This window comes from Rhyacophila brunnea, unplaced genomic scaffold, assembly GCF_057557595.1.
Source record: "Rhyacophila brunnea isolate RB1 unplaced genomic scaffold, BYU_Rbru_1.0 scaffold_5, whole genome shotgun sequence".
In the NCBI taxonomy this organism is placed as follows: domain Eukaryota; kingdom Metazoa; phylum Arthropoda; class Insecta; order Trichoptera; family Rhyacophilidae; genus Rhyacophila; species Rhyacophila brunnea.
In genome coordinates, this window is record NW_028233170.1 from 7,838,198 (window position 1) to 7,852,246 (window position 14,049).

The window sequence follows — 14,049 nt, forward strand, 5'->3', positions numbered from 1 at the left end:
TCGTATTTCAAACAAAACGAAATATTTATGTTGTTGAATGACAGATGGCGCTACGTCCAAGAAGAATTCAAGAGAAGCGTCGCGTCATTTTGACATTTCATTCGGCATATCACAACGCAGTGCGTTCAAAATTTTGTACGATTTATTTTAATTTATCTATTTTTATGTGCGTGTATTACAGTACACAATGCCAGCAAGACGCAAGGGGGCCATTTGGGCCGTCGAACGAATAAAGCAACAAACATGCGAAATAGTAGAGCAGAAAGAACAGACGAACAAATCCAACAAGATAACAGAAACGTGCGTGTAAGCATGTCGCAATTGCATGCATTTAAATCACAAGAGGCACGAGCTGAACGAAATCAACAACGACAATTGGAACGGAGCCAAGCGCGCCGGTTCGTAGTTAACACACGCAGAGCAAATGACCGACAACGCCAACAAGTACATCGAACATTTACATCCGCTTCGTTCCTTCGTCTCGCATTCGAGTACGAGCCAGATATTGAATATTCCGCTCATCCCAAAGTGCCGATTGGTGCTATGGACAAAGAATGTCCCCATTGTCATGCGCTGAAATTCAAACATGAGTCAGCCGGGATGAGTTGCGCATCAGGAAAAGTGCAACTACCAGAAATTGAGATACCAGCAGAACCATTAAACGGCTTGCTCATCGGCACGGTTCCAGACTCAAACCTGTTCCTGAAGTCCATTCGCACATTCAATTAATGCTTCCAAATGACTTCGTCCGGAGCAACAGAAATAGTTCACAATACTGCGGCAAATGGTCAACAATTCCATTCGACGTTCAAAATCAAAGGCCAAGTATACCACAAAGTAGGCTCATTGCTGCCAATGCCAAACGAACTACATACATTTTTACAAATCTACTTCATGGGTGCGGCGGTGAGGACATCAATCATGTGGATGCAATAGCCTCAATTCGCCTAATGCCAGGTGCATCGTCGGCAAACTGGACGCCCTGTTGAATGAGCATAATGAATTTTTGAAATTTTTCAAAGCACACATGCACGAATTGCAAAGTGACAATCACGCTATTGTTATCAATCCTGATAAAACACCAGCTGGAGAGCACGTACGTCGATTCAATGCGACTGTTGTTGACGACATTGCTGGAATCATGGTTGGCGACCGCACATCGACGCGAGAAATCGTGATTCGAAGAAGAAACAATAATCTGTAATTCATCGCTGACACACACCGTTCATACGACGCTCTCCAATATCCGCTAATTTTCTGGAAGGGACAAGACGGATATTGCATAAACAGTAAACAACGAGATCCTGTCACAGGTAATTCATTCATTATGAACATCATTACTCATTTTGAATTGAGAAAATGAATGGTTGATGTTTTTTTGTTTTTATCGGCGGTCATCGTCTACAGCGCTCTATTCCTCTTTCTGTCATAGATTCCATCCCCACACACTTACGATACATTCGTTATTTTTTATTTAACAACCAAAATATTCACTAGAAATAATTATATGGCAGAACAACGTTTGCCGGGTCAGCTAGTAATTGTATAAATATTTAAATATTAACCATATACCATTTTACCGTGTCCGTAAATTTCTAAGTATCCAATGGGCCTTATTAAAGTTCATCGTCAGATGTTGTATCAAAAATAGTTGGCCAAATAGTATTTAGATAAAATTCATGTCTAAATAAAATACTTAATGTAATAAAAATCACCTGAATACAAGGAAAAGATCGAAAAAATAGATCGATTAGTAAATTATAAATACTGTTATAATATCGTATATTTTTTTATAAGGGTCAGGTAGGTTCTCGTAAGTATCAAGTCATAAAAATTCCAGGTTATAATTTCCAATATCAAATAATGTTCTTATTGAATCTAATAAATTCTAATGGATATAAATTTTGGACTATTCCATTTGAGTCGTTTTGGCGACCCGGGTTTCCCCTTTCGGCATCTTCATACACTTTGTACACTGACCAAAAGTTATTTTTAGTCAATCTTTATTTGCATTTTGGTGAGTGTACACAGTGCCTAAAGATGCCGAAAGGCGAAACTCAGGTCGCCAAAAACGACTCAAATAGAATAGTAAAAAAATTAAGTCCATTAGAATTTAAATTCAAATTCCATCAAGTACCATCGCTCGATAGTATTAGTATTATGAATCTAATAAAATTTGAACATTACTATCTGCAATTCATCACAAACAACGCGTAATTTTTCGATTTCAATACTATATGATCATATATTTCCGGCAAAACAGCTAGTTCATGGCGAAATATTATTCCTACAATTTTAGGCATAAACATAAATTTAAAAAAACTTTAAAGTAGATTGTATCCAAGTGATAGTAGATGGAACGTTCTATTGTTATTTAAAGCTTGCATAAAATAAGTACCTATCAGATTTTTAGAATAATGAATTTTAAAATTGGAATATTGAAAACGGAAGTGGTTGGATATAAATATCGGAAAATACACAAATCATAAATAATTTGTTTTAAAAACTACAATTTACCGTGCACAGTAAAGCAAGTTACTCTCTAATTGAAGCTAAACGTGCGCTTGTGAGAGTGTTGCAGAACATTTCTAGTGAATTTACCATTTACAACAACTGAGAACGACCGAGAGCTAGTAATCTACGAAGCCGAGATTCGTCCGGACTGTGGAACCAAAAATCATCATCATAAACAACCAGACTCAATCCACTGATAGACGAAAGCTTCTCGTAAGCACTTCTACTCTTCTTGATCCCTATTTCTTCACTCCTACGTTCCTCTACCGATTTTAATGAGCTCGTTGAACCACTGGCACTTGCAGTAATTTTAAGTATCACTGTATGACTGCATTTGTCCAGCGGTTGTCCACATTACGTACCCTTTTTTCCCACGTTACACTCAATATGTACTCTTCCATTATACGCTGTACCAAATATCATTATGATTAATTTCAAGATTTTCCTCCCTAGCAGTGCCTAAATTTCCTATCATCATTAGGCGTCACAGATTATCTTAATGTTTGTAATAAAAAATGCTTTTAAAATATTACTTAAAAACCCATTCTACCCAGAAACTCCATTATAATAAAGCACAAAAGCTTTTTCGACCTGCTTTATTCTTGAAAACTTTCCGCAGTTGCCTACCCAAAGTTTACACGTTATGATATATTATGTACATAAATAAGAGACCATAGACCACCGAAGTAATATTATGTTGTTGTAGACATACTTCCAGTTTCTAATACGGCCGGACCTAATTGGACCTATACATTATGTAGACCGCTAGAGTATTATTTATTTTTCTTCAACACAACTTGGTCCACATTCGAGCAAACTGCAAGCAAAATGTATGACGTATTGTCGTAAACATGTTTAGCTTTTAGTACAAACATAATATCATTCTTAACAAAACTTAGAAAAGCCTCAGAAATATACTTATTAAAAGAAATATACTTAAAATATAGAAGAAATGTGTAATCAAATAAGATTCACACATGCAATTTTTACTTATTGGGCGAATACTATTGACTCAAAAACCATTCTTGCCCATTTCTTCTACATTCCAATATGGATCTTAACAGTATCACAAAAAGGTCATATAGCAGTTTTGTTTACAATAAATTGATATTAGTCACTTACTAAATCAATTAAGTTTATTAAAACAATTAAGTGTGACACCTACAGCTTAGTGGTTTATGTACATGGGCGTGAAACACGAAAGTTGCAGATTCGATTCCTGCTGGGTGTCTTACTTTTTTTTGTATTTTCAAAATTATGTATGAAAAGAAATTATGTATGTCTGTATAGTTTACCTAAAATAATACATTTTTCAATGTAAATTCATCGATTGCCAATTAAGCTTATTAACGTGCCTGTCAATATTGAATTAAACTGATTTAAGAATAATTAATTACCTACTAAAAGTAGCAGCTATTTATTGGCGAAATCTAAAAACACCACGGATATATTATCGTCCCAATGAAGCCAAAGGTACGAATGTGCCTTTTTGGTTAATTTGGCTTAAGTGCAAGGATATGCTAGAAATCAACCAAATTTTATTATGCCAAAGACCAGAATTGCTATTGGTTCTAGAAATGGGCGAAATAATGACATTATTATTAGTGTAAATTAAGAGCTATTAGTTAACATTTGTCGCAATTAATTATGATGCCTACAGCATAATGATCTATGTGGATGGGCGCGACACCCGACAGATGCAGATTCGATTCCTGCTGGATGTCTTACTTTTTTCAAAAATATTTTTTCTATTGGTTATAATATATTTTCTCAGAAGTAATGTCAAAATTATGTATTGTTTTTTTAATAAAACGCATTTTTTGTAGTACTTATTCCACTTTTAATGAAAAAATTAGGACCGGTTTCGTCCGCCTCAGAGGGACATTTTCAACTGAAATTCATTCATTCATTCAGTTGAAAATGTCCTTCTGAGGCGGACGAAACCGGTCCTAATTCTTTGATTAAAAGTGGAATAAGTACTACAAAAAATGCGTTTTATTAAATTAAACAACAATACAATGCAGTTCCACCATGAATTGACAGTTAACAAAATAAAAAATAATTAAAAAAAATTATGTATGTTCAATAATTAGCATGTTACATTCAAAAATCTTGGGAATTATTCATTGAATAATAAAAATAGTTAATTTCTTTTCAATTTAAAAGGAACCTACAAATATAATCTGTAATTTTTGAAACACTAAAAAACACTAGTAAAACATGGCGTCATTCAGAAATCATTTACAAAGCTTAATATTGACATGTATTATATTTTAAATAATTTCAAATGTAAAAATATTGTCCCATTTTCCCGATGTGAAATTTTTGCTACAGCCGTTTCGAACTCGTAACTGAGTTATCAAGTATTTGCTTGTAATATTATGTAGGCAGTACTTGCGAATGGATTCCATAGCTAAAGTACACTGTTATTTATGGACTCAGATTCTTAGGAGTTTGAATTTCAATGAAAATTTCCCGAGAAGTTTACTAAGTAGACTAAATTAATATGACGGTAAAGAAAGTTTAATTGTGTGTGCTTATCTCCCTTGCAAATTTCAAACAAACGTTTACTGCCTTATAATGTTACCATGAAAAGTTACCGAAAGTTTTCCAAGCCAGTATGTTTACATAAGGTTTTTTTACGTTGTCTCTTATACGGTGAATACCTCGAATTTATCTTACAAAGATTTAACTGTGCTTAGAATATATTATTCTTGTACATAATTAAATAAATTAACATATTTAATTAATCGAATGTTTTTTTTTAAATCGAAGAATAATTCACAATATTCGAAAAATGTAAATAACATTCTTTATTATAAATAATTACAAGATATAAAGAACTTTTTATATACAACGTTTTTAAATTTTCTGTTGAATCATATAAACATGACTTGACTAGCTTAAACGATCAAAAAAATTATACTGATAGAAATAATACTGAAATGTCATTTTGATTTCCATAGTAACACACGTATATATTGATAATTTAGTTGCTAGGACCATCCGCTTAGCAACCAATAATGGTGTCAAAATAACTTTTCATACAAAACAGAATTAACTGAAAATGAATTCAATTCTACTTAAAGATGGCTAAAAGTATTAAAAAACGCATTGGCATCGTGTTCTGATATATTCTAAAAGTTTCAAATGTCTAGCTAGTCGGAAAGTTAGTTAAAAATCGATTGCAAGATTGGTACAGAATAAACAACCACCGGACAAACAAGAATACGACCTAAGAAAAACGTTGTAAAATATCACATAAGCGTAAAGTTCGATAGTTTTGACAGAAAATATAACGTAGTAGAGCGACACCGAGTGAGAGAAAACGATGCAATAGACTTCGCGTACGAGCAGTCCGGAAGTAATAACAGTAACAATAATTAAAATTACACGATGTAATCCGTGCGCAGTAAAAAAGTCGCAATCTGCGCAATTTCAAGGTTAAATTGTTCCACTAAAACACATCAGAAACATACCTACTAGAAAAAATGCCACCCGCGACTTATTCATTAAACAAAAAAAAAAGTTTTATTTAAAATTATTCTCTTGGTCATCCCCAAACACTGCGATCTCGTCCCTTAAACCACGAGATTCGCGAAAAAAAATATTATTATCGACCATACAATCAGTAACCCGAATATTGCGCTATATTGTTGACATCTAGACCTGATGGTGAGACAATGTCTGTGCTTGGTGTTACTTTTCTACTTTTGCAAACTGCTGCTACATATTATAATGATAAAATACTAAAATACTACATATGAGGCGTCTAATTCCAAAAAGTGATAAGTTCACATTGTATAATTTTACACAACATGTATTGATCTATAAATTCCAAAACGCGACATAACCCTACGAAAAAAAATATTTGAAGTCTCGATTTATTACAAAAAGCGTGAAGTCCGTGTTTCATATTACTTAAAGCTTGGTTAATTTCGCGCGTGTTTAAGTCAGCCAATAAGGGAACGTTCAATGTTGGAAATGGCGTCTCCTATGCTGTAGCATCCGGTAAACTCATGACAGTGCCACGGAAATATGTGCCTTATGCCGGAATAAGTGAGGGTCAAGTAGCGCTACGTCCAATTTTATTTTGCCTATATTTAGTACATTTAAGAGTTTATCGGCTGAAACAAATTGCCATTTGGTTCTAATTTCGACATAGAATAGAAGGGAAAAAATAATCTCACGTTAAAACAAATAATTGAAGCTTGAAACATAAAAACGTTGTTTCCCGCAAATATCGAATTGCGGACTTGTCGCTTTTTGTAATTAGACGCCTCATATAAGTATGTAGGTACTCGTATATTAAACAATAAACAATTGTAATGCCGAATAATTAAATGATCAATTATGAATAATTATAAAAAAACAAACATTAGGTATTTACAATTACTAACAAAATCTACATGTTCACGTTTGACTAAATAAAATCCATTAAGCTCATAATTATTATGAAGTCAGCATTTTATTATGTGTACGTAATAATTCAAAAGAATTTCAGAGAGAATGCTGACTTTTCATTCCTTTAATAAAGTCAACTCTTTAAATTGAATTGAGTGTAATATTTCTTCATTCATTAAGAAATAAGTAGGTACTTGGGATATTTCTAGAACATTTCAGTTTACTTTCAATACTCCTTGACCTTTTAGACAATCGTTTAATCTTTTTAAGGGATTCGGAATTTCGTTGATGGTAATTTATTATAATTCCATGGAAATAAAAACAATATTTATGAAACATTAAATGAATAAAAAAGAGACAGCACTTTATGGGAAAATCTACTTTAAATATTTAACAGATTAAAATTTCAATCTTTCATTAAGAAATTCGCGATAAAACTATTTACGATCATTGCAAGACTGGAAATAAAAAGTGGACTAATTATTATCTCATCTATGCTGACGATACGATGGGAAAAGTCTTTTTCCAAATTAGCACGAATTAAAACTTGATTACTTTGGTGAATACCGGCCATATGTTAACAGTAATAAAATGTTGAATTTATTACATTTTGAGAATAAGCGATTTTCACAACGTTTTTCGGTCAACTGTCGTATTCTTATTTGTCCGGTACAAATCTTTCAATTGATTTTTAACTAATTCCCGACAAGCTAGATATTTGAAACTTTTAGAATATATCAGAACACGATGCCAATGCATTTTTTTAATACTTTTAGCCATCTTTAAGTATAATTGAATTCATTTTTAGTTAATTCTGTTTTGTATGAAAAGTTATTTCGATACCATTATTGATTGATAGGGGGTCCTAGCAACTAAATTATTAAATAATATATACTGGAAATCAATATGAAATGACATTTCATTATTCAGTATTTCTATCAAGTACATTTTTTTTGATCGTTTAAGCTAGTCAAGTCAAGTTTATGTGATTCAACAGAAAATTTAAAAACGTTGTATGTAAAAAGTTCTTTTTATCTTGTAATTATTTAAACATAAACCAAAAATGTACTGAATTTTAAAATAATACTTTTTTAATGAATCATATTTAAATATTCTTTGGGCCGATGATATGTTTTATACTAGAGCCCATTTAGGCATCGTTGCAACGTAAATGGTAATACCAAAATATTGACTGAAAAGGAGTCTATAAAACAGTCAATTTATATTTGTAATAATATAGTGACCAAAGAATTCACTTGTCAGTATGGTAGTTTAATTTGTGGACATGGTTAAATACCGTAACCATAGTGGCATATCTTGAAATACCAGACTCCGCTAAAACAACGCCCAGTCCCCCCTAACCATGTTCTGCAGAATTAAATAATTAAACAGGGTATAGAATACAAATGTTTTCTTAATAAAACTGTTTCAGTATTCTGTGAGTTTTATTTTAATATGATATTTATTTATCAATTTTGTGAACGATGTTATTGTCTCATAAAAATAAACATAATATAAAACTGAGATTTAGGACCCCATGTCCAACTGGACGTCAATTCTTTGAATACACCTTGGTAGAAGACAGATAAGCTGCTAAGTTTAACTACTCTGTAAAACCCAACACTGAGGTCAATGTCTGAATCAAGATAGTAAGAAAATGCTTTTACAAGATTACAAATATTCTTTTTGCAACCTGAACATTATTCTGGATACCCATTGCCGAACGATATACTTAAACATTGTACCTACTGTGTTACTCAATTGATGCTTTGTTTCTCAAAGAATGGACCTTCTTTAGTAGTTGTACAAAAGTTTGATACTAATTGTAAATGTTTATTAGGATAAAAACGTACACAACAAAAAAGGCAGAAACAATTAATTATAACATACATACATAAAAAAATGTTTTTTTTATAATACCTACCGTATCTTTCCATCATGTATAAATAAATGAAAACAAAAATGAATGACATTCTGTATATTGTATATTATTATGATTGGTAGTCAAATACAATTTATTTTCTTGATTAACAGATAGAACTATCAGCTTTGCATCTGTCATAGGTTGACGAACGATCACAGATTTTTAAATATTAAAAATAACGATAACTTACTTTATTGATTTAACCATGGAAAGTCCCATGTGAACGCAGAGTACGGCATGGTCTGGTCTCTCAACGGGTGCTCCACTGATGCAGTAGTAACAGTCTCCAAGAATTTTAATGCGGAGTTGATTATATTTCTGAAAAAAAAAAATAATTAAATTAATTGATGGTGCTGCGTTACAATACAACTTATACGGTAAAATTGATAATTTTATACTTTCAATTCAAAGATAACAAAACAACCCCACCCAAAATTGAGTAGGTCAACAGGTACATTTATATTGGACAACAAATGTCTTTTGAAATGAATTTGCGTGCTTGACTAGTACCGTAATGACCTCCCATTTAGCCTGAAGCCTTAAGTATTAAACCAATATGAGCAATCAGTGCCGACGTGTATACGTGTGACATGTGTGAATGTGAATGTAAGATACAAGTAGTAGCGTAACGTGTTATGGAAAGGGTCTGAAATAGTCACCTCATATCCAATTATGTCCATATAATGAATCAGCTGAATGTCAGGAAGTGGTATACTGAGTTTTCGAGTGGTAGAACCAGTGTTCATGATGAGGAGGAGAGAGGAAGGAGGTCCTCAATTGGTGACGTTTTGTTGAAGAAAATCAACGATAAAGTTCGTAAAATGAGCTCGAAATTTTGATCCCAGACGTCAGAATGTCTACCATACAAACGATTTTGAGTAGAAAATTGGGGTATGCAAAGGTGTTCTGGTGAAATAATAGGTCTGTTTAAAGTTGCTTTAATGCCCAATCAACAAAAATTTTACGCACCAAATGGTCATTTGGTTTACGTTCTTGTATTGACTGTATTTTATTCGCCTACAAATGCAAATCTTTCAAATGAGATTTTAATCCACAATTTGATGAATAACATCGATATTTTCAGCAGCATGTTTACGTTTTTGACGATTTGGATTTTTAATATCACAAAAATCACCATTTGACTATAATTTTACAATTAAATTACGAATAGTAAGCTCTGCATATCGATTATTTTAACTACAAACTTCACAAGAAATGAAAATTTAATTAATATTAAATTCTACAGTTTTTTAAAAGGGGTTTGTCGATAGCTATTTCGGTTGTAATACCATTATCAAGACTATTCAGATAGGCCGTTTGCCTTTGCTTAAATACTATACGTGTATAGATAGAGACAGAATACATTTTCTTATTCGTTCCAGCAATATTATGAATTTTTACACTTATTATTAATTGTAATATTATTAATACTTTGAAAACCCTAAGTGGGGTTTTTTAATGGATATCAAAATTTACAAGATTTATCGAAATTACAGTGTTCGAGTGCTTTGGTTATTTCCACCGAAATAGTTATCGACAAACCTTTTTTTTTTAAACCTGTAGAATTTAATATTAATTATATTTTCATTTCTTGTAAAATGGAACTCTACCAAGTAAATGCTAACTCAATTCATACAAACTTCACGTTCCCAAAACATATATTCATTATTGTTGTAATAAATTTTAACAATTTATATACGCTGTACAAAAGTTGCCAAACAATACTGAACACGAATGTCAATTTTGGTGGGAATCAGAAAAAAATACTGCTATGACGTTTTAAAAATATATACTACTAATTTGATAACCCAAATGATGGTAATACTTACTTATAGCTAACACAAAAATCTGAAGATTCTGAGTAAAGACAGGTCTAGAAATTCACAATAAGTAACTATAAGAATAATATATTTTTAACTGTTTCCTTGGGTATATTTCTTCTCCATTTTTGTCAAATTTTATATAATCGGTTTACCCGCTTTATAGGCCAGTGACAGACTACAAAGGCTCAAAGGCGTGACGCATTTTAATAACAATTATCATTTGATCGAATTTCTCTGCAGCCTCGACATTTTTTTTACGAAACCCTTCAAAAACAATTTCACAATATTTAATATTGTCACTTTTTATAATCAAATTGTTGTTTTTCGCTTTAGCCTGGGACGTACCTACTCTAAATAGGTCGGAAATGAAGAATTTACTGACTGTAATCGTAAACAATTCGCTAAATATTTGTGTCATTATAAATCGCCTCATGAAGAGGGGACATGCTCAGCGTTGGTCAAAATGGAGCTTTTGTTGATCAATTGTCAAACATGATCAAACATGATCCTGGACATACCTTAAACGTTGTAGATAATCTATTTATATGATTTTGAAGCCTTATTATCCTTTATATTTAAAGACTGCATAAAGTATTTTTATTACATAAAATAGTATTCTTTTACACCTCTCGCTCTAATGTTTTAGAATATAGTCATATTTCAGTATCTTGCCCATTTTTTGAATAATAAAATGCCTAATTCTTGTCAAATTTGGGATCACAGAGATTATCAATATATTTTTTTATCGTAAATATTTTACTATAATAATGTCGATATAAATTATACTGATGGTTTTATAAATGTGAAAAATTAATAAATGTAAAAAATATTAACACCACTGCACATTTATGTACTGAAATATGACTATATTCTAAAACATTAGAGCGAGAGGTTTAAAAGAATACTATTTTATGTAATAAAAATACTTTATGCAGTCATCAAATGTTTAAAATAAATATAAAGGATAATAAGGCTTTGAAATTATATAAATAGATTATCTACAACGTTTAAGGTATGTCCAGGACCATGCTTTAAAAATAGAAAAAAAGCTCCATTTTGACCCACGCTGAGCACGTCCGCCCTTAAACACTATAAACATTAGTTGAAAGTTTATAGTAATATATTTTACTTAAAAATATTTAGTAGCAATTAATTTAAATATAATATAATACATGTGCAAAATGAAAATATCTTTAATAACTGCAATAATCATGGAAGGTTGGTCTAATTATGGTCGCTGTCATCCCTCCTACCTCGAATCCCTAGTTATTGTCGCAAATCGAGGCGACCAGCAGTTACAGGTCATCAGTCAACAGTGATTTTAGAACATTCAGTTACCTCAAGTCACTTGAAGACAGTGGGCGCGTTCTGGGCTTGTTACAGCTAGACCGTCGCGAGTAATTCAAGGCACATACAGACTGATTCAAAAGTTATTCGTATACCACGGCCGGGCCAACTTGATATAGTGTGACCGTCTTCTAAGAGATAATTCTGAATACCTGGCAAGCCGTGATACCGGCGTTTGCCATTCTTATTTATCATACTAATCAAAAGTGTACCGTCAAGTTCCGCGCATCGGATAACCCAAAAATCAACACCGTGCGAGTGATAGTGCAACCAGACCACGGAGCCAGCCTAAACAGCATAAAAGGTCAGTGCCTGGCATCCCAACATAACTCCCCTAGCATCCACATCGACCATCACAATCATTCTACCAATCAATTACAGTCCACTATGAAACGCTCAACCAAAGTGAAAATAAATATGACTATATTTTTTTTATTTTAGCACAATCTTTCAACTATGTTATATGATCAGTGACTTGTACCAGACTATTAATTTTCATGTTTAAATTAAAACACATCCATTTTAAATAATACAATTAATAATATTTGCGCCAATTATTATGGCAAAACTCCCGCCTAATATTTTCATCATACTTTCCCAATCCAAAAGGCACAGTTACAAACGATTCGAATTCGAATAACGCCGTGTCAATATCACCGAAACTCAATCATAAACTCATCAACAATTTTATTAATTAGCCGAAGCAAACACATGCTGACTCGTATTTGCCGCAAGCATGTAAAACCTAACCATAATCAAACCAAATGTGTTCGAGTGAGTGACCCGGGATCTACCAGAGCGCTCCAGAAACACAGCAGTGTGACCATCAAAAAGGTCAGTGCCTAGACTATTATATCCCTGCGTTCACCATTCTCCATGTAACTCCAATTTCCTCAAATACAGTCCACTGAATATTAACGCTAAATTATTAATTTCTATTTTCTCACATAATAATGGACGTAAGTAATATGTACTGTCACCAGATGAAGATATTCATACTTTTACTGGAATTTCAGTGTCAAACATTGATGTTAGTAAATTTAATAGCAAATGGCGTTTTTTGAGAACTCTGGGACGCAAGGGATTTATCTTTTTGCAATATAAATCCTTCCTTGTCTCTCCGAAGACTCAAGATCTTTTTTAACATTTAGTTAGCAGAAGTTTTGCTGGCTTTCTTTTTTAGGGGTCGGACAAATTAGTAGACAATAGCGGTTTGGTGGTTATAATTAAAAATAATTATAGCCATCCAAACTATTTAGCATAGTTATAATAATTAGTGTCTCAATAAACGAATATTACAGAAGCACTTTATTATCTATCTGTGCTTTCATTTAGTATTTCTGTTTAAAATCTATGGCATTATTCTGTGTTTTTTTTTTGTAAAGCACGAGCTGGAATGTTCACATCGTATTTACATTCTTTGTCATGTTCAAATTCAAGTAAAATAATATGTATCAATCAATATGGTAGTTTATATCTTCCGAGTAGACATAATTGCTTGGCGAAATGGCCATTTACCATTAATTAAATAATATCTCTGATTTTCTTCCTAGAGTGGAAATTATGGATTATTTATTTATTTAATGATTTTAATATATCAATAACTTAAAAAAGGTAGCTTACCTCAGCAAGTCTGTCAAATCGCGCGAAGAGCTCATTCAAAATGGCGACCAGATCTTGGGCTGAATATGTTGAAGAAATAGCTGTAAATCCAACAATGTCTGCGTACAGTATACTGAAACAAAGGAAAAATTATCATAAGTAAATAATATATCTGTACCTGAATGGGAGTGTATTTTATCTTTAAATATAACGTAATTTAAAAAAATGATGCCATACATTTAACTGGACTTTATGGTTTTCGGAATTTTAGGTTTCTCTTATAAATGGGCTCTGTGAAAGTTACGATAGCTCAGTTTTAGTGAAAACATACTTAATAGACACTGGCTTTTCTGAAAATTCATATTGTTGTTTGATTTAATAAAACGCAAATTTTTTTGTAGTACTTATTCCACTGTAATAAATAAATTTGGACAG

General features: G+C 32.3%; 1 protein-coding gene across 2 annotated transcripts in view; it reads right to left on the minus strand.

The window, feature by feature from the left end:
* Positions 1-14,049, minus strand: part of Ac3 (Adenylate cyclase 3) — a 402,870-nt gene that overhangs the window by 170,826 nt on the left and 217,995 nt on the right. For both annotated transcript variants that reach the window (XM_085955369.1, XM_085955370.1), the window contains exons 5-6: positions 13,636-13,747; positions 9,033-9,160 (exon numbers count right to left, since the gene is read on the minus strand). In XM_085955369.1, coding sequence (XP_085811495.1) covers positions 9,033-9,160; positions 13,636-13,747 — 240 coding nt within the window. The remainder of the gene's footprint in view (positions 1-9,032; positions 9,161-13,635; positions 13,748-14,049) is intronic.